The following is a 25,518-nucleotide window of genomic DNA, read 5'->3' as shown; positions in this document are numbered from 1 at the left end:
CGGGGCGGCGCGGGCCCGGCTTGGTTACGGCGCCGCCTCCCCCCCCCCCCCCCCCCCCTCTTCTGCTTTCCTTCCTTTCCCCCCCCCCCCTTCTTCTTCTTCTTCTTCTTCTCCCCGGTGGCTCCTTGGAGGGTCCCGGCGGTGGGGATTTGGGCACCGGGAAATACGGGGGGGGGGACGCGTGGTGGAGCAAAGCGGCGGGGCCGGGCTGAGGGTTGGGGCTGGTGCTGGGCTGGGCTGAGCCCGGCCGGCTCCCCCCCCCCCGCGGGGCTGGCAATGGGCCGGTCCCGCCTGGGGAAGCCGAGGCTGTGGCGAGAGAAGATGGAGGAGCGGGAGGGCGGCGGGGGGGGGGGGGGGGAGGACGGGGGGTGCCGCCGCCGCTCCCGCCGCCGCCACCACCGCCGCCCCGGGCGGGGGCCGAGCCGCGCCGCCCTCCCCTCTCCTCTCCTCCCTCTCCTCCCTTCCACAGCCTCGCCTCTTCCCCTCCCCTCGCCCTCCTTCGCTTCCCCGCCCGCCGCTAACGGGGAGGGAGCGGCGGGGGCGGCTCGGCCCCGGGCTTCCCTCAGGTTCCCTCAGGTTCCCTCAGGCACTGGCCCGGGGCTGAGCTCCCTGAGGCGGCCCCGCCGCCACCCCCCCCCCCCAATTTTAGGTTTCCCCCCCTCACACACACACACGCCCCGGAGCGTGGGACGCGGCACCTGGATGCAAATGGAAGCCGCAAGCAATTAAGCGGGCGCTCGCCGTTAATTAGGGCTCCACGAGCGGCCCTGGGGGGCACCGAGCACACAGCACAAGGCGGGGGGGCACAGCTGCACCTCAGGGCACATAAAACGGACAGTTTGGGGACCCAGAGCCTCACAGGACTCTGTTTTTCCCCCCTCCGGCCCCGTTTCCTCAGGCTCCCAGCTCGGGACGTGTCCCCAGGGCCTCACGGCGATGGAGCCCCCCGTAGTGCTCCCTCCCCCGCTGGGGATGCCCGTGCTTTTTCCTCATGTTGAGTATTACATTAATTATAACGCAAAGAACAGTCCCTAAGCACCAAGCCCAGAGGACAGCAGGGTTTCAGGGCCGTAGTGGAGGTGTCCTGGGGTGGGCAGGACACTGGCCACGAGTCCCGGCCTGCTGCCTCAGCCACCGCTGTGCACTCTTGGGCAAGCCACCTGGCCCCGCGGCGTGCTCTTCCCCTGCCCTTTCTGAGCATTTCTTCACTTTACATTGCAAAACAGGAGTATTTCTGCTCGTACAATACAGAAGTATCTCTGCCAATAGTCACGCTTGCAGTAGTTTCACGCATCTTCAAGTTTTTTTCCTTAAAAATCAGCACTGGAGTGGAGTGATAATGTCAAAACCTGCTTGCAAATAAAAATCATTTGTGTGGCCCCCTGCCCTGATGCACCCAGTGGGCAGCGCTGGCAACGTGCAAAATACCATCACCGGGCTGCAGGAGCCCTGAACTGGGACAAACAACCAACAAAAGCACCCAAATGGGGTTTTTAACTCTCGTGCATCGCCTCCTCCCAGCCCTGCACCTCCACGCTCACCTGTGGCTGGCCTTGGGAGCGCGTTGGTGCCCAGGAGGAGAAGCTCTGCCCGAAGGCAGGGTGACGAGGCCGCCGGTCACACCTCCACTGTACCTGCCCCTGCCGAGAGCCTCCCTCCTCTGCTGAGCCCCACGCTGCTCCCCGGCAGGGAGGGCTGCAGGAAGCCGAGAGAGAAACCCCACATTTAGAGACATTTAGGGGGGAAATGACTGCTGCTCGTGGTTATTTTTCTCCAGGTCGGTCAGATATTTTTGTTCACGCGTATTAATAAGGCTGGTGAGAGTGCTCTTTGTTAAAGGCTCCGACTCGCCTCAGCTAAAGGCTAAGAAACCTACCCAAGCATGTCACTGAGTCATCGAAGAAATCCCGATGAGCACGTAGGAGGCTAAACTTGACGTTCTTGTTGGTTTTACAGCTAAAGAGCCAAAGGGGCAGAAAGCACCTTTCAGGAACAGAAATGAGGAGGACGCTCAGCACTTCCTTACTGACCTGTAAGAGGGGGAAATGGGGAGTGGGAGCACTCGTCCCTTGGAGGAGCGGGGCTGAACCCTCAGCCCCTGAGCAGCCCGGGCCCCTCGCACACCGGCACTGGGGAGCGACGGCCGAGGCAGGCAGCCCCCGGAGCGGAGCAGAGCGAGCCCGAGAGCTGCAGATAACCCCTGAGGGGGGAACGAACTCGCAGGAGCTGAATTTATAAAGGGCAAGTCCATGCCAAACCTGACGAACTTTCCTTTACCCAGAATTATAACTGGAAATATAAAAAGCCACAGTGTTTGAAAACACGTATTTACATTTTACGTGCCCCAAAGCACAATAAACAAAGGTTAGATTTGTAAACTCTCCATCTTAATTAAAGCTGCACTGCTTTGGACAAACCCACATAACAGGTGACTCGAAGTGTTATGTTGTTTAATTTATACCTTCCAGCTGCCTTAGTCATCGAGCTGGGACAGCGATAACATCAGCAGCCACCGTGCTGCTGCCTGGGTACCCGCGGCAAACATGCAAAGGGAATTTCTAGGGCAGCAGGAGCCGGGTGCCCCACTTAGCGCCGTCCTGAGGTGCCTCTTTCCATGCCTTGCAGAACAAAAACCTTCCCCGCTTCTTCCTTAGCGCTTCCTGCATGGCAGGGAGGGACGGGGACACTGCCGGGAGCCCTGCCTCGTGCCCACAGTGATGCCCAACGCCCGCACACAGCCCCGGTGCCACCAGCAGCAGCAGCAGACCTCCCGCTGCTGGGTACATGGTATCCCCGGGGACACCAGCCTCGGGAGGAAGAACTGACCACGGTTAATCCACCAGACCCACCTCACGCCTCCACACGCCCCGAGAGGAGCCGCTTCCTCCACCGCGGCCAGCCACGAAGCGGTTAAGGAAGCGCCTGTGTGACGGGCGCCATTAGCTGGCCTGCGGGGACAGGCGGCAGCTGGATGCGGCCCCCAGCCCCGGGCAGGACCGAGCCAAACGCCGCCAGTTTCCTCCCGCTCCCCCTTGCAGAAACACCCCGGGTTTTAGGGCTTGCGGTGGGACGCGAGCGGTGGAAGTGCACTTTGTGTTTCTGCCCTGCCCGCGCCTCTCGCAGGGGTCTCAGCGCACCGGGCAGGGGTCTGTGGGGTCGGGGGGGGGGGATCCTGCCCCGCTGTGCTCCCGCCCGGTGCTCTCCCCGCAGTGTGCCTGCCCGCTGACACGCAGCGCTCCGATTGCGCGGCGCGAGCGCGTGCTGGAATTGCTAAGAATAGAAAATGTTGTCAAATATTTCGGCTTTGGAGGAGCCCCTGGCTGTTTGTGCTCTGCTCCCGGAGCGACGCGGCGTGCTTTGAATTTCACAGCTTCGCGGGGCTGCGGAGCCCTCCGGTGCGTAAATAAGCAGAGACGATGTTACCGAGCCGGGGGCAGTTTCCCTTTTGCCGCTTTCCTAACTCCGTGTCTTCTCTATTTTCTCTCCGTGCAGCCTCAACTTCCCTTTCAAACTCATCCAGGAAGCTAAAAAGAGACAGTAAAATGTGAAGTTGGGAAATGCACACCGAGGCAGAGCACACCCATGACGCGGGCTGCAGGAGCAGGGAGCACGGCGGGGTCTGAGGGCACCGAGGGGCCGCACGGGTGGCTCGAGGAGCTGCGAGCGACCTGCCTGCAAGCAAGGAAAGCTCTCGAGAGGAGGCTGCTGTGGCCGTGCCCCGTGGCAGCCCGCTGCCATGGCCCATCCTGTGCCGTGCCCCCAGGGACAGTGCTGGTGCTGGTGCTGGCCCCAGGGCTCAGCAGGCAGCTGCCCTGCCGGGCTCTGCGCAGAGCATCCTCCTGGCCTGGTAATTAGCGCATCTGAAGGATCACTGCGCTTCTCAAAAGGGGAAAAGAGGATGCAGGAAATCACCAGCCAGCTTGGCTGAATCGCTGCGGAACGGCATTGCTGCGATCGATGGAGGAGCAGCGAGAAGCTACTCAAAGGGAAGGAGCTTCATCAGCGGGCCACAGCAGGGATGTCTGAGCGCTCCTCCGCTCCTTGCTTTCAGCACCCAACTTTGAGGTGCGCAGCAGCGGCACGGGGAGGGAACCTGGGGAGAAGCAGGCGGCTGCTGGGGCAGCGTTAAGGGTGGGCTGAGAGGCCAAGGGGCCCGTCCTAGCAGTGGGGTCACCCTCCTGCCTTCCTGGAGGCACGGGGCAGCACCCCAGCACCCTGCAGACCGGGGTGCCAGCTGCACCCACCGGCTGCGAGCCAGGCGCTTCTCACAGCAGCTGGGTGTCCCTGCCCTGCACACAGAGCTGCCTCGGGGCCGGCCCCGTCCCCATGGCGGAGCAGAGCACGGCTAAGTTTAGCCCGGCCGCGCACGGGAAGCGGCGTTATCTCATCCCACCTCCTTGTCCTCAGCTGTGCGCACGCTAATCTCCGCCTGGCACCTTGAGCTCGGAGCTGCCCTGCGCTGCAAGCGCCCTTTTATTTTTATTTTGGTCATCTCCGTCACAACTTCTTCCCACCGGGCAGCCGCTGTCATCCGTTGCGCGCCTGGCACCGGGACGGAAGCGCTGCTCCTCCCGCTGCTCGCCGCGGGGATGTGTGGCCGGCTGCTGGCTTCTCCCCTATCTTTGGGCACAAGCAAAGCGCCTGCAGATGCCCCACATGCAGGACTGCCCCTCACGGCACACAAGGTGCATACCGGGGGCAGCCCTGGGGCAGCCACGGGCACGGTGCCAGCGGTGCCACAGCTCCAGTGCCGAGCAGTGCGAGCCACCCGCGCTTAACATCAGGTCTGGTGTCATTCCTCGGTTCTGTGCACAGATGGGATGCACACAGAGCCAAAATTATTCGTCTCCTACAGCTCGGAGACCTTCTGGGGTGCACGCCGACCCCCGGCAGACCATGTGGGTTTGCACCACCCTGCCTGCCGTGGCCTCCGCGCTGCACCCGTCGCAAAAGCTGCTTCCAGCTTCGTGCTGGATTGGAGAGCTCCAGGAGAGGCAGCGCGCAGCAGCTCCTCAGCAGCGTGCTCCTCCGGTTAATCACCAGTGACCATTTTTAGTAATAATTCCCGAGGGGCCGAGGGCCGCGCGGAAACATCCGCTCCTGCCTCGCTCCCCTTCCCACCATCTGCCCCGGCTCCTCGGGCGCGGCAGGTCCAGGAAAAAAAAACAGCCCCTGAATTAGAGCAGCCGAGCCGGCGAGGAAATCCGAGCGCTAATCCCTGAGCTCTTGCTGGCACACGGCAGAGCTCCGGAGAGCCTCCCTCCGCCCCGGCCGCAGCTGGAGGCCCTGGGTGACGCCGTGGGTGACGCCGTGGGTGATGCCGTGTCACCTTCCCGCAGGGCTGCGGCGAGTGGATGGCTGCGGAGGCAGCGAGGTGCAGGGCAGGGAGCGGCGGAGCCGCGGTACCCACAGCGAGCGGTGGCCCCGGCGCCGGGCAGGGCTCCAGCCCCTCGCGTGCCTCCGCGCCCGCGCTGCCCCGGCTTGTTTGCTCTTCGCTGTTTGCTTTTGCAGGACCTGCGTGCGCGGGTGTGCAGAGCCGAGGGGGGTTAAGCTGGTTTGTGAGGGATGGATTTTCTCAAAGTAATCGATGGTGGTGTGATCGCTCGCCCTGCTGGGCTGGGGCGAGCACCCGGCACGTCCGAGCACGAGGCTCTGCCCCGGGGCTCCAACAGCTGCCTGGGCCCTGCCGCGTGGACTGCCTGGGTGTCCTGCAGTGCTCGCGGAGCTGTGCCCATGCCAGGAGGGCTCACGTGTGGCCATGAGGCTGCAGCTGCTGCGTGCCAGGGGCTGGGTGCGGGGAGGCCGCGGCTGCCAGCCCTGCGAGCACGGGCAGAGGCCGAGCCTCGGAGCGCTGCCATGTGCAGGGGATGCGCCGCGTGCTGCCAACCCAATGTCTCGTTCCTAAAACCTTGCACCATGCTCTTCATCACCCTGCTGCTGCCACTCGGTCAGAGGAAAGCTCACCCCCCAAGCCCCTGCTCAATAATTAATCGTAAGCCATTTGGGATTAAAGACTTACCTGTCCCTGCAGAAATGCAGCACGAAGCACGGGGGTGCCGCAGCCTCACCTCGCCGCCTGCAGCTCCTCCTGCACTTTGGAGACCTGCACACGTGGAGGGAAGGAGCAGCACCGCGGCAAAAGGGGGCAGATTCAAATTCAATGCAAAGCAGCGTGGAGGAAGTTTTTCCTAGTGCTGCTCCAAGCCTAAAACAGCGTCAAAAAGTCACCAGAAAAAGCCAGCCCTGCTCGTCGCTGGAAGGAACGTGCCCAGAGCTCAGCAAACTGCTGAGTTCCTGCAGGTGTTTCGTTTTTAAATCCCCACTCCCAGGGGCCACGGGTGCCACCCCATGGGTGCTGGGGGCTTTTTGCAGCCTCAGCTCCTCCCGCAGTGACACAGCCCCGTGCTGGCCGCTCCCGGGCACACGTCCCTGCGGTTTGGTGGGGGGGGGATCACGGCATCAGCCCCCCGGGGCACAGCCCTTCGTGTAAGGAATGGGTATTTTTAAAATCTGTTAGACCCAAAGCGTGAAACCTTAGCTGACTCATACAAATATGAAACTCTCTTACGGGATGAATTAAAGCTATTAAAACAGAGGTAATTACTCATGCGAACAATGCCCCTCTCATCTCTTTAATGATCACGCAAATTAGTGCATAAAATTACGTTAATAGCCCCGTAACTGCTGCACAGGCACTCAGACCTCCGGTTTGCAGAGGCTGAGCTTCGGAAACCCGGGACTGAGCAGAGCCAAATTGGGGCCATGGCACGGCGAGGGCTGGCGAGACCCCGACCCGTGGGGGTCCTGTGCCGGCCCCGAGCAGTGGCAGGAGGGGGAGCGCAGAGCTCGGCACCCAGCAAACCCCTCGGGTACATCGGGCACCGCAGCCTGAGTCACTCCCGCCCTCGTGCGCACAGCAGAGAGGTTTTGGGGAGCAGCCCTTGCTCAGGGAGCTACTGGGAATCTCGCCACAGCTTCCATCAGTTCGGCTTGCTGTTTGGAAGCCTCTCCTGCAGGTTAAGACGAGCCGTGCTTCCCCGTGTGGGGGCAATCAGGAAGGTTTTGCACTCAGCAGAGGGGGAGCTGGATGCTCGCTGAATCTGCAGCTGGCTTTGGCAGGGCTAGAAATCGTTAAACACTTCTGGTGTAAAGCTAAAAACGAAAGGCTGTCGGCAGGAGTGAGAAATCTTGGGCCACAACTGATGCTGCCGGAGCCGTGAACGCGCCTGCTGTCCTAAAGCAGAAGTTTCTGCTCAGAAAAACCCAACAAACTAACAACAAACAACAACAACGACAAAACCCCAAACTGTGGTTTCTGGGAGAAACCGCAAGTTTTCTAACCAGTTCTACTTGGGTGCTAATGTCAGGTTCCTTGAGTGCCCCGCTATCGGCGTGGATCGGGCAGGGCAGCTCCCTCCCTCCCTCCCTCCCCGCACAATGCCGGCAGTCTCCCGTGGCGCTGCAGGCAGGCAGCTGCAGAGGCCGAGGGTAAAAAACAGAGGGGCCACACAGCTCCAGGGCAAACAATTGCCCTCAGTGTACCAACAAAACCACGGCTCCGGAGGCGCGAGGCCGTCCCAAAGGGCAGGTTCCCTGCGCACGGAGCGAGCAGCCAGGAACGCCCAGGGGATGAGGAGCACGAGCCCAGCTCCACGGGGAGGCAGAGACACCCGAGGAACCCCCCCGCATGCTTCCACCCTGCTTGGACGAACAAAACCACCCCGGAGAGGGGTTAAAATCCCACCAAACCCATCCTGGAAGGAGCGCTAGAACAGCTAACGCGGTCTGGCTGCCTCCCTTCCAGCATAACCTGTTTCTGCTAATTTATGGAAGCCAATAAAACAAACCCCGAGCGAGCTGAGCCCAGCAGCAGCAGCTGCTCAGGATGAGTGCTGAGGATGAGTCGCCCGGCCCGTGCCTGGGAGCGAACATTCCCCGCGAGAGGAGTTCAGCGGGCGCTGGCTCGGGTTAATTTCCACCCCACAGCCCCAGGCGCCGCAGGGGGAGACGTGGAGCCCAGGGCGCTGCTTTGGGCAGGCACCGCTCCCCGCTCCACCGACGTGGAGCTCTCACCCTAGCTACCTTAATGAGCCCGCAGCGAGGCGGTGCAATTAAAACCAAGAGAGCATCAAAGTCAGCCTCCTCCACCCGAGCAGTTCCAGTGCTGCCAACGCGGGTGCACGGCGCCTTTCTGACACCAGCTCCTCGCCTGCAGAGCCCATGGCAGGTCCAGGAAAAAAAAAAAGGCACTTGGGGAAAGCCCTGATCCGCCCCAGTTCAGTTCCCTGCGCCATCAGAGGCACGTTTGGCTGTTAACGGTAGCACAATAACAAAAGATCTTAGAGGTCTAGAGGCACAGAACACAGCAGAGCTCCGCACTGCAAACAGCTTTATTGGGGGATCCCAAAGCATTTGACAAACACGGGCGCTGTCACAGCACCGCGCAGCGCCTGTCACACGCAGCACAAGGTGAACCCGACCGCTCTCCCTCGACGTGGGAAGCCAAAATGAGAAAACTTCCGAATTGCTCCGCTCCCTTCCCTTTTCCAGGTGAAATGAACACGCCGCTTCCACTTCGATGGGAGGAGCAGCTGTTTTCGCTCAGGGGGACGCCGCCACCAGCCCGTTACGAGATCAGACTTCAGGAGCTTTGCACGAACGAGGAGGGGTCGAGTGTCAGCACAAACACGGTGCTCTCCTCTTCCTCACCCCCCTGGGGAGGGCCGGCCTTCCAGTGCTGCGATGTTTTACTGCTGCCGCAAACCACCCCGAGACATCAGGAAGCAAACAGTCACCAGGGATTTGCCACTCATGCCCACAGGACCAGGCTGGATGTTTTTGAAGCCTCGCTTTATGACTGCTGCAAGTCTCACCTTTCCTGACCACAGGTGACAGAACTGATCAGAACCCAAGGGTTTGTGGCTTGGGGCCGAACTCCCCAGCCCTCGCCCAGAGAAAAATGTGCATTTCTGACAGCAGCACCCCATCCCCACGTAACCTGAGCACTGTCTGCTCTCAGCTCACTGGCACGCTCCGAGACTAACAAATGGCTATGGATTGTGCAAAAATCTTCCTCAGCGCTGACACCAATTCATCGCACATTTAACTTAAATAGAACACAAGCTTTGTTATCCCAGATAACTGATGGCACATCCCCATGGTTGGCACTGAACTACGAGGACATTCACCCCGGGAAGGTGCTGCAGACATGCCTGGCACCCACGAGTGGCAGCGGTGCCGTGACCCAACCACCCATGGCACAGCACCTGCACGCAGCTCCTGGTAACCCCATCACTGCCCACCCCCTGCACAACGAGCCTCAGAAGTCCCCAAAAATTGAGAGCACGAGCACTGGGAACTGTTACACACACAGTCTGTAACCAGCACGTAGCAGAGGGGACTGAGCACCATTCACCTCCCATTATTCCCCTGCGCTCCCTTTCCTTGTTACCAACAGCACTACCAGGATCCTTTTTTAAGCAGATCGGATTCCTTCTTCTTCTCCCCCACTCTGAATCCTGCCCATTTCCCAGGGTACTGCTCCCTTATTCAGAAGCTCCAGCACCAGTGCTTCCTGTGGAACAGCAGATCTTTGTTGCATACAAAAGCTTTTTGTCTGGAAATGTGAAATTTAACAATGTTACGGTTTCTGGTGGCAAGCAGACTCGTTATCAACAAATGATGACAACCATGCATGTTTTTTTAAAAATTTTATTTGTCAAAGAAAAAAAAGGCAGTAGCCAATTGAAAACCTACTTCATCTTTAACTCCAATTTTTGACTTTAAATTTAGAGAAACGACTTATTGATTTACTTTGTTTAAACAAACCCCCCTTTTTCCCCTTTAACGTTTACCATCTACTCGTGCTGAATCCTTCCAAGGAGATTGCTCCAGCGTACCTCTCCAGGTCCTCGCTTTGCTCCTTTTACCAAAAAATGAAAAACTCCATCGTGCATCATAAGGGCTCCAATCGTCAAAAATAGGAAAAAAAATATCTTTGGAATAGCCAATTGAGTTGAATAAAAAAATCCACACGAATGCGGTTTGGTTGGGGCAGGAATCCACTCCTATGTTCCTGGTAATCTGATCCCGCTCCATGAATCCTTGCAATTCAGCCTCCCTATCCTATCCACATTATGATTTGAATCCAATGATCCAGCTCCAAGGATTGGGATCCAGTGAGCCCTCTCCAATCCAAACCTTTATAACCAGCAAAACCAAAAAAGAGGAGGCAAAAAGTTAGATACTGTAATGAAAAAATAGGATTCTGGGGAATGATCAGTTATGTTTGCCATCAATTAATACAGATGTACATTAATAACTATCAATTCCCCAAAACAAGCTTTTGAATGGTGATGCTAATTTTCTTTTTTTTTTTTTCAGAAATGTTAATTATTTGGAGGAAACATCGTAATATTTACATATGTCAACTGAAAATGCCAACATACTCATTGCTCGTACGGTGGTGTGCTACAGGTTTTGTGGTTGCAAAAAATGTTTATGAAATTGTAAAAGTTTACTGCTAAAGCTATCCGCCTACTGTATGTCTAAGCTATAACTAGTACTCCCAGCTGGAAGGTAACAAAATTAACTAACTGGAGTTTTCAAGCATATTCGTCAGTCAATTGTGAATTAGTCTGAGGGGAAGGGCTGAGACTTAAATTATTCCCAACTAGGTTTTCTATTTTCGCTTTCAATTCTGGTACTTTAAAAAAAATGAAATAGCAACGCTGTATCAGTCACACAGAGGACATGCAGATTTTAGCAGTATTGATATTATACTCTGATTTGAAGATACCCTTCATCTACAAGTGTACAAATACTACGCAACATTAACACTTGTAACCAAATGCTGCATGACAAAGTAAACCAATACTCCCACCCCCGTCCCGGTTTGTTCCTTTAAAAAACTAGAATGGAATAGAGAATTACAAAAGCGAGTTATTTAGCCACAATTGCCAAAAAAAAGGTTTTAAGGAGAAGAGCAATTGTAGTCTGCAGTAACTAAAACATGCCTGAAGAAGTGACACGTAGGCGCACGTACTCAATTAACCTGTCTCTCAGTATAAGGTCAATACTGCCAAGTTCATCTGTGACAATAGCACTTGGAGTCATACCATTGCCTCCATTATTGATCTGATCCTCCTCAATCCTCCTTTTGACAATCCTAAAATGATTGACATGTGCTCCACAATCCTTTAATCCAAAGCATTCTTAATCCATCTCTTCAGATATGTCTACAGAAAGACACACGAAAAGGCAAGATAAAATATAAGATCCCCCAGAAGAGACAAGTTAGCCACAAACATCCCAACATCCCCAGCTCGTATAAACCATAGCTGAACACTGAGACATTTACACAGCAATACCACAGTTTGAAGAATGTTGGTATTTAACTAGAACTAAATTGAAACAATCCTGACTGACATCAATTAAAATACAATTTACCAAAGACATGAGGGGAATGTTGATGTTACGGAGCAAATACTCACTAGGGATTTTACACAAGAATGCAATTCAACACTTCAGCCAATTTGAATAAAACAGTTTGAATTAAAAAAAAAAATTGAAAGACTGTACTGAGTAAAGGAAAACTGTGTACAACATGGGGTTCTACAAAAAGATCAGAGCTAGTGATCGTTTATGTACGAGATCGGGATCTGCTGTGGCGGGGAGAGTAGCGTGGAGATCCTCTGCTTCTTCTTGGGGAATAACTGCGGCTTCTGCTGTTGCTTCGACTACGGCTTCTGCTACGACTACGGCTGCGTGACCGAGATCTTCCATAGCTTGGACTTCTTGGACCATCAACTTTAACACGGATGTAGGCAGTTTCTCCCTATTGAATAGACAGAACTTTCGATTGAAAGGTCTAGGCTTTAGGGCCATCTTTTTAGGCATGCTGACAGACTGCGGATATCGTTTACTAAAGCACAGAAATAGACACCAAAGCCTTAATAAAGTCTATTCCGTGACAAACTGACCACAGACTTAGTTTAGCTGCTTTGTGTTTTAAAACAACAAACACCACACATTCCTTACCTTCAGCTCCTACTGTTAAGCCCTTTGTATCCAATTCTGGCCAAAAGAGTAAGTATGGAACCTACCTCATGAGATCTAAATTTAGTGTTATCCAGTTTTCGCACAGCGTAGGTCATATCTTCCTTCCGTACAAACTCCACGACACCAGTGCCATCTCGGAAAACATCAGCATAACATACATCACCTGCCTCACGCATGTGATCCTTTAAATCCTGCCAACTTCCACTTGGAGGCAGCCCTAGATAAAAAAGCAACACCTTGCTTTACAACCCCAGCGTATTAGCATCGTCTGTAGATACAGCGCAACGGACAGGAGAGGCTACGTAGCAAGCAGGCAGGCTGCCTCGAGGAGCTGTTAGCAGCCAGGAGGAGTGCTCTGTGCAAGCTACACGAGGAGATGCTTTGTAGGAAGTGCTGCAGAGCTGCATCGCCCCTCACAGCTGCGAGGACCGAGGGTGGGGAACGCTTGGGCTAGCGAGAGCAACGACTCACCCGAGACGATCACTCTGTACTCCGAGCGTCGCGATGGGGGCCCGTACCTGCCCCGGGGGGCTCCTCCACCTCCACCTCCTCCGCCTCCTCTGCCGGTGCCCCGGCCGCTGCGAGGGAACTCCACGCGGAGGCGATACCCATCGTAATCGTAGCCGTCCCGCCCGTACACGGCATCCTCCGCGTCCCTGCGGGCCGGGTCGTGGCGGTGAGCTCGGCCTCCACCCCCCCTCCCCGTTATCACCGCGCCCTGCCCCCCCCCAGCCGCTCTCCCCCCCCTCCCTCCCCCGCCTTTGTTCCCGCTTCCCGCCGGCCCCTCCCCGCCGCCCCGTTAGCGCCGCCTGAGGCCTGGGAGGAGGGGGGGGCGGCGGCGGGAGCCGGGCAGCGCCTCAGCAAGCGGGGGGAGGCCGCGCAGGGCCCGGGGCCTGACGGCGTGAGGAGAACGGGGGATGGGGAGAGCAGCGGGGCCTCACCTGGGGTCCTCAAACTCGACGAAGGCGAAGGGCGGCCCCCCGCGGCGGTTCTTGAGGTCGATGTCGCGGATGGCGCCGTACTTGTAGAAGACGTCCTCGATGTCCTTGGTGCGGATGTCGGGGGGCAGGTTCCCCACGTAGATGCGGCAGTCGTTGTTGCCGGCCGGGCCGCGGATCACGCCCCCCCCGGACATGGCGAGGTCGGCAATGGCTGCGGCGGGGCTGGGCCTGAGGCGCGGGCGGCGGCGGCGGCGGGCGGGCGGTGGCGGTGTCGGGGCCGGGGCCTGGGCCGGGCCGTGCGGACGGGAGCTCTCCTCGCGCCGCCTCCCCCAACCGCCGCTGCAAAATGGCGCCCGCGGCTCCCCCTCGCGCTCCTGCTGCGCGCAGCGATCTCACCCCCGAGCCGCAGCACCTCCCGCGCGGCCCCGCGGAGAGAGGCCCGGGTACGCGTATCCCTCCGCGCCCTCAGCGCCCGCTCCTGCGCATGCGCGCCGCCGCAGGAAAGTAGTCCCTCCGTTCGCCGCTCGCCGCCGCCTCGCCGCGGAAGGCGAGGCCTCGCCGGCAGCTCCGCCGCCGGGCGCGGGGCCTCAACGAGCGCCGCGTGCTGCCGGTGGGGCCGTGCAGCTCTCCCCGCCGCCGCCTGTCGGTGCGCCGGGCCTGCCTGGCGTCACGTCCGGTGCGGCGCTCGCGCCAAGAAGGCCCGGCAGGGGCGAGGGCGCGGCCCACAATGCACCGCGCCGCGGGGGCGCTTGGCGCCAAGGCGCGGGGCGCGACCCACAATGCACCGCGCGGGGGGGGTGGGGGGGGCGCATCCAGGCTCGACCCGGCCCAGGTCGTAAATACTTGGTGTTAAATAAATAAAATGAATAAATAAATGCTCAGTATTTGTTTAATTAATTAGTTATTAGTTTATTAATTATTTTCTTTTTTCTGGCCATCTGCACCGTTTCCCGCTGGTGGCAGCTGTGCGGCTCTTGCATCAGACAGACCTCGCAGCCAATGGCAGCTGCTGACGTGATTTTGGGAATCAAAATAAAGTGCAGAAAAAAAAAAACACACAACACACACAAACCTTTACAATGCACCGCCTGCTCCGTGTCTGCCTTTGTTAATAAAAGTGGAGGCCCCAAAAGGCGTTGGGAGCAGAGGGGGAGCAGCCCCAGAAGGAGGTCCCAGGGGTGTAAGGAAATAACGCACGGCAATGTAACATTTACGGGATAGTGATTTACATAAAGTCACTTCCAAACACCCGTTTATTATTTTAGTCACAAATTCCTGGAAGATTTGTTAAGGCAGTAAGTGCAACTTTTAATGTACAAATTGCTTTTAACTAATGAGGGTGCAATTAAGTGAGCCAAACTTCGCTTTCAAACTAGCGCTGTTTCGGCCAGCAGGTCCTCCAGGTGACATGAAAACCCAAGCGTCTTTTATTATTATTGTTATTATTTATTAATTTGCCTGGTTCCGGAGGGTAGGGCATTTCCCTTGCCTCTGAGACCAGGGCTGATAACACGCTGCCACAGGGAGCCCCCCCTTGGCAGCACGGGGATTTCGCTCACATTTTGGGGTGCTGAGCGTGCCCCCAGGCCCCTGCAGCACGGCAGCTCTGCGGGGACACGCTCTCTCCCAAACTCCGTTCATTTTCTCACGCTTCACATGGCCCACGTTGCTTTGAAGTGACAATTTGTAGTGCAGCCTGCACGCTGCATCAGGTGCGGGAGGGATGCTAAAGCATTTTTTAAATTGCTGCACTTTTGCAGTCTCTGCCCTGGGTGTCTCACTGAGCCCCAGGTATCTTTCATATCAGCGCAGGCGAGTCCATGCGGTGAGGGAAGGGCTGACTCACGGTAACCACAGGGATGGGGTTAAAGCAGCCTCTGAGCGAGCAGAAAAACCCTCTGGGCTCCGGAGTTAATTAAGGGATATTGAGAAATGTGTCATACCTCCTTAGTAGTGGCTGTCATGCATACTTCATTTTTCGTGTGTTAATTAAAAATGCATATTCCTCTAGAAAACAGCAATCCGAATGACTTGCAGTTAGAAAAATATTTTCAGCATAATGTGTTTGACTGTTTTAAATGCCTTTATTTCTCTCCTGTGTAGGTTAAAGTGAAGTAACATCCTCTGCTCTATTGACTTTTAACATTGATAATATCTGTGTTAGGTTGCTGGTGATTTAAATAAAGACTGCTATTAATCACAGAAAGACGCTATGAGAAAGCCCATCTTCAGGAGCGGTGGTTTACCCAGGTATAACCTGCTGACTGCCCAGGGATTTTCTGTGTTTTTAAAGAGTTTTAATGGTTTCACCATTCTCTTTGTACAAACTGCTGGGGCACAGCCTGCAGCACCCGCGAGGTTCCAGGGACAAGCTGAAAACTGTGCACCGGGCTGTGCACACGAGCTCTGTAGGTGCTTTGGAGTAAATATGGGTTTTGAACCAGGATAATTTAATGAGCTAGTTCAGTTATCTGCCAGATCAGTAAAAATACTTATTGCATACTGGAAAAAAATAAAATCACCCCTTTGTCTCCCCAAAAAAGTCTTAAAGACCCCAAATATACCCTTCTCAGGTATGGAGAAGGTTCCATCCTTTGCCAGGGAATGAGTTTTTATTTTCAAAGGCTTATTAAGCTGCTGGAAGTTATTCTTAAAGGCATCATAAAATAATGGTAAGTTTGCCTGGTTTGCTGAAGCCCTATTGCATCATTTCTTTTGTGTGTTAATAATCCTCATAACTACTTTAAGCGATTGCCTTAATTACCTTAATGAAGTGTCTCTTTATAGAATTATTGAATGTTTTCTTTCTCATTACCTTTTTTAGCTCTGTGTTATCAGCGGAGTGCTTCAAGCAGGTGCATAAGCTGCAGAGCATTTGTTTGCTTTGTCGGAGTCACGTTTGGCTTTCTAGCAAAACGTATATGTTGAGAATCATTAAACATTAATTACGTAGAAAATAAACTAGTGGGAAACAAATGGCAAGTAGTCTTGCAAAAAATGAAACTCCTGTAAAATGCCAGGCTTTGGTTCTCAGAATGAGCGTAGTGAACAACTGGGCTTTGAGGGTATTGATCGGTAACGCAAATATTAACCAGGAAACAGAACAAGAAGTGTCCAGCTGGAGGCAGGCTGCAGTACAGCTTGTGATGATCGCTCCTCAGCCTGCTCTCAGCCTTCCCACACGAAGAAAGACACCCAGCGGGCTTGGTGTGGCCCTTTCTGGCCTTTTCACAGCGTTCCTTCTCTCCTCTTCGTTCAGACATCTTCCCATGGGGTTACAATGCGCCCTGCCCTTCCTCTGCTCCAGTGACCATGGCCATGCTGTGGTGTCTTTATGCAGACACTGAAGGGCTCAATATTCCTGTATTTATGACAAACCAGAGGTGCTGGAGGCGCGGGGGCTTTCCCAGGATCACCGGCAGAGCCACGGCACATCACGGCCGGGGCCATGGGTGCTCCTTGAGGGCTTTGGCCGCGTGCCCGTGGTGTCGGGCAGGTGTTGGACAGGACCTGCTTTCCCCTCATCGCTGGCAGCCTCCTCAGTGCTGTGAGATCCAGCCGGGGTTAGCTCTGATTAACCTCACCGTGTTGCAAAATAACAGTTCTTCAAAGCCCAGATTGTTTGTGAGGAAAGGGCCACTTTTAAAACACCACCGTAAACTGCAACGCTTTTTGCTCTCAATTGTCCAAACTTCCTGGTCCGCTCCTACAGCAGTGGCTCTGGATGTGCTGCTGAGCAGGACCTGGGCTCCTTCGGCACTTTGGCTGTGACATGAAACTACCCAGTGCCTTCGGGGCTCAGCATACTGAGCTGATGGTTCGGGGGCTTTAATTTTAAATAGCACCTCCAGGTTCTCAGCTTGCACGTGCAAAAAATGCAGCCCGTAACTTTTTCAGAGGATCTCTGAGTGCATCGACAAAACAATGACTGTGAGTCTGCAAATACGTCCTGTCCAAGTGCGTGAGGGCAGAGCTCGTTCTATTTATTTATGCATAAGCCGAAGGATTTCATGGGCACATGCCGTGGCGTGTCTTGATGGGGACGTGAAACACAGCGCACCTTGAGAGCAAATTCTTCCTGAGAGCCAGCCCCAGAGAGCACACACGGGGAGAGATTGGAACAGGAAAAGCCACCGGAGGACAAGGCTGGGTCCCCCGCGGGGACGCAGCACCCAGCAGCTTGGCAGCCCCTGAACATCAGCCAGGGCCGTGCCTGAGAGGAGTCACAGCGAACTGATTGCAAATGAGGTTTAAGAGCTGGTGAAAATAATTAGCTGAGAGGGACAGAGGTGCCTGCAGGGGACACGGCGTGAAGGGCTCAGCGAAGCACTGTGGCTTCATTGCTGTTGAAGCATGTGACGTTGTTAGCTGAGCTAAACTGCAAAGGGTTGTGCGTTGCGTGCAAACGCCTGGCTTTAAAAGTTCTGGAACAGTGATCATTTTTCTTCAAAATAACACCTACACCGCTGAAGCTGTTAACACGGCTTACTCAGAGGAGCAGTGACTGTAACATCTCCAAGTGCCACTTGCCTTGCTGGTAGCAATTAAAGGTTAATTTAAGCAATCAGGTTTGGGGATGCAGGCTGCCTTGTTTTCCCGTTGCCGTGACTTCAGGTCCCCTCGGGTCCCGCACACCGCGTTGGGGGAGCCCTTGGCACAGGCTGGAAACGAGCCCATGCTCACCAGGTCTGGGTGGCCGTGCTGCCCGGCTGAGGCTCGGGGGTGGGGGGAGATCTGAGGCTTTTTGCTGTCCAAAAATAACCCAAATTTGCCAGGCCTCAGTGGTTTTTAAAGGAGGTTTTCCATTAGCTTTCCGTCAGAGGCTGCTGGCAGCACGGCTGCCATCTCCACTCGCTGTTCTGCTCAGGGCATTCGGAGACGACAGGCTGCAGCCCCGCAGCATGGAGGTGGTTTTGCTGATTTTTTTTTTAATACAAGGAAGTAGAACAAGTCAGAAATGCATTAAAAATTAGTTTCAAGCCAAATGTTTTAAACCCAAGTTTTAGGAACCATTTCGTCGACTTGCATAACTTCACATAACCACTGGAGAAGGGCGTTTCTGTTCCCAGCAGAAGCTGTTCCACAGCATTTGGTGATCCAGATGTTCTCCACTTAGGAAACTTCCCAGTTCACGTCCAACAGATTTAAAAATAAAAATTGAAAAAGAAAAAAAAAAAAGTGCAAGGTACAAAACCAACTGCTTTTAAATGAGCAAGCTAGTGTCTGCACTCGGAGGTACGGAGGGAAAGCACACGGGGTGTCTGGCATGGACGGTGCCCGTTCTTCACTGCGCAAAGCAGGTGTGACACTGCCACTTCTGGTTTGATTTCTGAGTGACCGGGACCACAAGAGCCCAACTGGAATATCAAATAGAAAGAAGAAACGTTATATTTTTTAATTTTTTCCTCATATGCCTTTGTGCTGCAGCTGCATGAGGGTAATCAATAGGAAGAATAGCAGAGATCATTGCATTCCATGTAGGACATCAAGGTTAGGAATGTAGGATATTACCTGTATAGTTTCCCAGGCAGTGCTTTAACATTTTCCTACCCCAAAATACCAAACGCAGGACAGGCAGGGGCAGAGCAGGGACCTTTGTGGGGTCAGGAGTGCTGCTGAGGGCGCAGAGCCGCAGCGCCGGCGAAGCCACGCTTCCTCCCTGGGAAGCAGCTAACCATAAACACAGCTCCCGGCGGTGTTGTGGCATGCCAGGGGGCTGTATTGCTTCCTTCACTCGTCCTGCCCTAGTGAAGCTTTAAACAGAAGCTTTGTGTTCAGGCACCCAGCTCTTCCTCTTGCAAGGGGCTTGGGGGGTGCCGGAGCCTGGGCACTGCTCACCCCTCGCTCCCCAGGGTCGGCAGCCCTGGTTTGTTTTCCCCTTTGAAGGGAGGCGATGAATAGCTGTGCCGTGTGCGCCTCGCTCCACGGGCTGTCTGATTTTCCTTCGTGGCCACAGCTCTGCCTGCACGGGGCCGTCACCTGCGAGCCTTTTCGGCTGTCAGAAGGGAGAAAACCAACAAACGTACGCTGCCAGTCCTAGGGGCGAGCATAAAGCAGCGGCTGCATCCACTTGTTCTCTCTGAGAGCACAAAAGACGTCAGTGAGTGTTTGTTTTCCTCAAGGGCTTTTTTTTTTTTTTCTTCTTTTATTCCCCTTTTTCTTCCTCCTCTTCCTCCTGGGCAGAGAGCAGCCGTGCGCCTGGCCGGGCGCTTGCCTGTTTGGAGTCAAACACGAGCCAAGCACTGAGCTGGGCTGGGACTGGTGGGCAGACACTTCTGCTCTTTCCTTACCACAAACTGCATCCCAACACCTCAGTGCCACAGATAAATGATGCCCTTTATCCCAGGGCATGTGGCCGGACCCTTCCAGGCGCTCACACCGCATGTGTTGCTTATGAGGGGTGAGGATGGGGAAGGCCAGCGTGGGATTCACAAGCAGGAAAATACCAAAAGTTGAGCGTTCTTCCCGTCTCCTCAGCCCTTCTGTTAGGAGATAAAGCTGCCTTTTGTCTAGGCAAAAACGCTGAAATGCTTCCAAAACGACCTCTGGGCTTTGGAGCTGGTTTTACTGGCTGCGGCACCATGCCCACCCAGCTGGGGGGCAGCTTGTGCAGCCTTGTAGCGGCGTCTCGCTGGGGCAGCACAGGCAGCTGAAAGAAAGGGAGAGGGCTGGGAAATGGGAGAAGGACCCAGCCCTGGCGTTAATTGCTTTCCTCTGCAGCTCTCACGGGGTGCCAGGGAGCCGCTCGGCCCTTTCCACGCAGGGCATCGCTGTCGGCACAGCGCCGCGCCGCTGGCAGCACGGCCTCACCCTTCTGCTGGAGGTGCAGGCAGGATTTCAGCCAACTGTTTAAAAATAAATCCCCTCTGCCTGGAGAGCACGCAGCCACCTGGCACGCCGCCGCACGCCGGCAGGAGGGGAGCCAAGGCCAAGGGGCGGTGGGACCCGGGCCACGGTTGTGGCTGCTGATCCCGCTGGCTCCCCCGCAGCAGCAGGGGGGTGGTCGTGGGCACACTGAGCCCCCCACCTCCTGCTTCGGCTGGGCTGTGGGGCTGCTGCTGCAGGAGGCTGGGCTGGGAGCATCATTTAGTGGCCCCCCCTGTGCCGCTGAGGCTGGGCAGGCGCTGGGCAGAGGGGCCCGGAGCGCTCCTCTAATTAAAACCAAATCCCTCGTGGGCCCTTCCATGCAGAGAGGTATTACAGGCTTAAGGGCTGTATGAAATGTATATTTATTGATTGGGTCAAGTGTTGCAGCTCCTTCTGCAGAGCGAGGTGAGAGCATTAATACGCGATTGACCCGGCTGGCGAGGAGGGCAGCAAAGGGGGGGCTGAGCACTGCTCGCGCCGATGCCGGCCCAGGGGGCTCCCAAAACAGGCACCTGCATCACAGCAAGCCCCTGAGTGTCTGCATGGCACGGGTGTGCACACAGCTGCAGGGCCCCACGTCCCCGGCCTTGTGGGCACGCTGCTGCTGCCTGCTGCGGGTTTGTGGAGCTGTGTCCGGGTGCCCACAACACGCTTTGGACACGCTGTAATGTGCAGGAATGTGGGATGGCTGCTGGTGAGAACTCAGCAGCAGACACGGGACCTGCTTTTCAGTAAGAGCAAACAACTCGAAAGCTTTTCCAAGCTGGGAGCTTTGTGCTAAGCGAGTCTGTGTGCTCGGCCACAGCCTGAACCCTAAGGACTGCGAACGCGCAGCAGTCACGGCGGCAGACCTGGATTAAAACAGGGCTGGCAGATGGTGCTGTAACTTCCACAACATCAGTGGTACAGAAAAGTAGTGTCAATATGGGCGATTCTATTCTTTCTCCTCTTTCAGGAGCGGCTAGAGCCTAAGTGGAGCTCAGAAGTGAGGCTGACCTACATCACTGCACACGGCAGAGACCTCGCCTCCTGCCTTCGGAGCGGCTGCGTCCGCGCTGTGCCAGAGCAGAACCTGATGGCAGCGGCTCCATCCTGTGCCCTGGGGAGCTCACTCTTTTTCCACGGCTTCTGGGGGGTCCTGGCAGCCCCAGCCCCGTGCCTGTTGCCCACAGAGGGCTGGCTGGGGTTTCCTGGCCGGGCTGTGGACACAGCACCAGTGGGGGCGCGAATTGCAGGGTTGCTGCATTCCTGCATGAGCACCCAAATAGCTCGCACTCAAGCACCCGATTAATTTATGCACAAGTGCCCAATTAGCCAGGTGTGAGTGGCCAAGGAGTCCCCACAAGAGCCCCCAGCCAGGTCTACGCAAGAGTGTCCCAGCAGTTGACGCAGGAGCACCCAGCTGATGTCCGTGTGAGCACCCGGTGACTTCGGGCATGAGCACCCAGTTAGCCCACGTGTGAGTGCCCAGAAGATGCATAAGTGCCCAACCAGCACCCGTGCCAGCAACCAAAATGTCCTGCGTGAGCACTCTGAGCTTACACAGCCACAGCTGGGTCGTGCACGACTGCAGGGTTAGCCCATGCATGAATGCCCTGGTGCTGCATGCATGAACACCTAATTACTACATGCATGAGCACCCAATTAACGCATGCAGTAGCACCCAGGTCCTGTGTGCATGAGCGCCCACTTATTTTGCATTTGAATGCCCAGTGAGTGCACACGTGGCTGCTCAATGTCTCCATGCGTGAGCACCCACAGAATTACCAGGAGATTTCCAGCTTGGCCCACACGTGAGCTCACCGCATGTCCCCAGAGTGAGGACACCTCTGGGGTGGTGTCGAAGCCCAGAACTGCCCTAAAAATGTAGAAAGCCTTCGATGTGCAGGTAGGGCCCTCACAGAGAAAATGAGCTGGATTTAGGGCTGGTGCTGGAGCATCCATCCCAAGTGTTGTAGTGGAAGGGAGGGCAGAAAAGGGAAAAATGGAGAAACTCGAGGGAAGGGAAGAAGTGAAATTAGCACCCAGCTGGTCCCAAAGTCCTGAGGCCCCTGTGCCTCCTGGTCAGACTGGGACCACTGCAGAGCACAGCCGCACAGCACGGGGCTCAGGCAACTTTTCCTTCGGTGTTTTTTCCATCTTTTCCATTTCTAAACCTGCCTTTCACCTCCGGGGAGAGCAGATTAAAGGGAGGTCCCAGCCGCTGGCATGTCCAGCCACAGCGTGCAGACGGGCGCTCGTTACGTTCCCATGTTAATGTGACCCTGCCCAGCTTCCCGATAGGTGTTTTTATTTATGGATCCTGCGTGAACTGCAAGTCACTTGCACAAACTTGCAGAGAGCAGATGACCTGAATACATATTAATAAGGCTCACGCGCCATTTGGCATTAAAGAGTTTTCTATCGCGCTCGCGGGATCGCAGGAAACACTACCTGGTGGAGAGCAGTGTTCAGACAAGAAGCCTTCTATAGCTCGGCACAGTTTTTAAACCATTTGCCTTGGAGAAATGCCCAGGCTGCCCCGTGTGTGGCTGCGAGAGCTGCTCCTGGAGAGAGAAACGCGCCTGGGCCTGGTGCTTGTGCAGACGAGAAAGGCAGGTAGTAGAAACACTCAGTTGTCCCAGATTTTGAACAGTAACCCTCGAGAATGGGGCACTGATACCGACAGCAGCGTGCTGCTTACAGTGATAAAGCCCTCAGCATTTGCAGTGGCCGCTCCCCTCTGGACGTTTACGGGGCATTTTCTCTGTCGCTGGGATTTATTCAGCCTCCATAGCAGGGATTCCGGGGAGATAATAACCCACATTAACCGAGCCACTGAAAACTGCTTCACAAACACATTGATCAAAGCAGCCCGGGACTGCGAGCAAACCTCCCTGAGTGCGGCCGGCAGCACAGCTGCCAAAACCATTAACTCCTGGTAAAAATCAGTCATACGGCAGCCTCGGGCAGGATCAGGACAGGGGAGGACCCAGACTGAGAAGGTTTGGGACTGCAGTGATGAGCAAGACAGAGAACTTCTTCTGCTTTGCTGCTGCGGCTGTGTTTATGGAAGCTTTCTGGCCACCAGAGCAGCCGGTGGCTGAGCCCGGGGAAGAGCAGGGAGCCGAGCAGGTACAGGAGGCACGACGGAGGAGGTGGGGCGGACAGAAATGCTGCAGGGAGAGAAGACAAAGGGAACACTTGTCCTGTCGGCTCCTGCAGATGTGTGGTTTCATCGCGGATGTTGTCCTGGCTTTGGGACAAGGACAGAGGCAGAGGGGCAGAGTCACGGCTGGGGCTGGAATCGCGTCTGGCCGGGGAGCTCCCGGCCGCAGGCAGAGCCAGGCCGCAGCCTTAGATGGCGAGCTGCTCCTCGCAGCCAGGCCCTTTTCCTCTTAATCTCCACACAGCGCCTTATATAGTGCACTCGGAGCAATTTATAAATAAAGGCTTTTTGTCACGATCCAGGAACGCGTCTCCCCTTGTGGCATTTGAAGCACTTCCTCCAGGGAGGCCGGGCTCCTTCCCGTGCCCAGAGAGGCGCCAGCGGGTGGCTGCACGCTGACCCCCTGGAGACGAGGACCGGGGTTTTATTCCTCATCCCTTTGCAGCAGGACCCCTGTGGGGAGCTTGCTCCTGCCCTGTGGGGCTGAAGGTGCTGCGGGTGTCCCCGGGACCAGCTGGGCAGGGGGAGGTGGGTGCTGCATCGGCACCCACTGGCACCAAGGGGACACCGGCAGGTCTAAAGCACAGGGGTCTGGGGTGAAATCTGGGGCTCCTGTTGTGCGGGACAAGCATCATCCCACACCTGCCTCTAGCCTGAATATCGGCTCAGCTCCCATCATCTGCCTCAGTTCAGGATTTACGTGATACCAAAACTGCAGCTACTTCGGCCTCGCAGCCGCCACTCTCCTGCAGCAGAGGATTAAGCAGAACTTCATGGCAGCAGCAGGGGCAGGAACAGAGCTCTGCCTCTCGCAGCTCAGCTCCCTGCCCGCTAACGAAGCTCCTTCATTAGCAAGGGATGGGGCAGCCATACAGGCTGGGCAACCCGCCTCCACCAAGGGCGGTGGCGCCCGACCCGCGGGCCCGGCTTGGCGCTGCGGGACCGGCTTGGGGCTTGCTCAGGGCTCCTGGAGCAGAGCAGGGACCTTTCCCTGCAGCTGTGTGCGAAGCAGGGAGCTGCCTCCTGCCCATCAGCAGGGCTGGGTCCTGCTGATGTCCCTGTGGCCGGGCTCTGCTCCTCGCGGTGCTGCTCCTCTCTGTCTCGGCACGGGGCGAGCCGAGGCTCCACGCCTCCCAGCCGGGCGTGCTAATAAAAGAGATCCGCGAGACTCCGAGGTCTGCTGCCTCAACAGAGACTCGGCGGAGCTATAAATAGCCCAGCCAAGCACCGTGCACTGAACCTGAGCAGAGCCGGCTGCCCTCGCAGACAGACGCCCCCGGGAGCCTCGCCGAGACGCGGCCCCGGAGCCTGCTGCGGCACAGGGGGACGTGGGGACATGGGGATTTGGGGACACCCGGCTCCCACCTCCTGCCCCTTCCTTCCAAGTGGCCCTGCTCCAGCAGATGACCAGGCATTGCGTTTCCCCCCTCCTCAGCCCCCAAATCAGCGTGCTTCAGCCCCTATCCGGCCACGTGGAGCCCCTGGAAACACGGCCATAAAAGTATTTAATCCTGCTGCTGCTGAGAGATGGAAGCTCTTGAAGGGTTGCAGCCACATGATGCTCCTCAAATGGGAGCTCGGGGCGGACCCTCACTCCCTTCCGTGGTTTTTTTTTTTTTTATTATTATTTTAATTATTATTATTATTTTATTTCTGCTGGGCTTTTCCTCAGGTGGTTTCTTGGCGCCTCTGCCCAAATGAAATGGAGCAACCCAAATCGGAGCTGGCGGGCGGCCAGCCTGGCAGACGGGCGACCCGGAGGGCAGCTGCACGCCCGGGGCACATTTAGCGAGGGCAGGAGCCCCGCGGGGGGAACCCAAGCGGCCGAGGAGCCGGTTTCGTGCAGAGCATCCCAGCCGGGTGCAGAATCTGCCCTTCAAGGGGCTGACAGTGCCGTTTGGGACGTGCTGGGTCGCTCTCACCGGGTTTCACCGTGGCTTTCCTGCAGGGAAAGCAGAAGTGCAGAGCGAGGCGTTGTGGTGCCAGACCTCAGCCCGGGTTTCGGAGTGAACGGGGTTTTTGTTCTCCCCTTTTGTCCTCACCTTGGCTTTTGTGTGTACGTGAAACACGAGGAGAGCGTGACGTGGCCCTCCTGGGCTTGGGTGCCTTTGTGTCCCGGTGTCTTTTCCGGGGACACGGAGCCAAAACACCTGAGGAGCCTCGGGCAAGCAGCTCTGCCAGGCCACCGGTGTTACCAAAGGGTTCTCGTGTCCCCTCCTGTCCCTGCCCTTTATCTCCCAAATGTCACAGGGGACCGCGACGGCCACGGGTCACCCCAGGAGCTGGTGTGGGGACACTTTGTGGCCAGCTCAGCACTGGGGCTGGGGATTTATGGGCACGTGAAGGAGGTTTGGGGTTATATGGGCATGTGAAGGAGGGCTGGGGTTATATGGGCATGTGAAGTGGGGCTGGAGCTGGCAGGGCTGGCTTGGAAACCCCATGGAAAGGCAGCGACTGTCATGGGACACGGTGCTGGTGGCCGTGATGGGTCCCCAAGCCTCG

The 25,518-nt window shown here is 56.3% G+C and overlaps 1 protein-coding gene and 1 long non-coding RNA gene across 2 annotated transcripts; one reads left to right on the top strand and one right to left on the bottom strand.

Annotated features, from left to right (window-relative positions):
• Nucleotides 1-341: 341 nt before the first annotated feature.
• LOC311421220 lies at nt 342-8,942 on the top strand. Its single transcript, XR_014684753.1, has 2 exons — nt 342-3,395; nt 3,493-8,942. It is a non-coding gene; the product is annotated as an uncharacterized lncRNA (long non-coding RNA).
• Nucleotides 8,943-10,362: 1,420 nt separating this feature from the next.
• SRSF1 (serine and arginine rich splicing factor 1) lies at nt 10,363-13,629 on the bottom strand. The gene is made up of 5 exons (XM_084492886.1): nt 13,002-13,629; nt 12,532-12,716; nt 12,105-12,277; nt 11,650-11,836; nt 10,363-11,237 (listed from the first exon to the last, which is right to left on the bottom strand). The coding sequence occupies exons 1-5, from the start codon at nt 13,193-13,195 to the stop codon at nt 11,215-11,217; spliced, it is 762 nt and encodes a 253-aa protein (XP_084349012.1). The 5' UTR covers nt 13,196-13,629; the 3' UTR covers nt 10,363-11,214.
• Between the last annotated feature and the right edge of the window lie 11,889 nt (nt 13,630-25,518).

The sequence above is a fragment of the Aythya ferina genome (assembly GCF_964211825.1).
Source record: "Aythya ferina genome assembly, chromosome: 19".
NCBI lineage: Eukaryota > Metazoa > Chordata > Aves > Anseriformes > Anatidae > Aythya > Aythya ferina.
The sequence above is the reverse complement of the archived record's forward strand: the minus strand, read 5'-3'. Positions and strand labels throughout refer to the sequence as shown.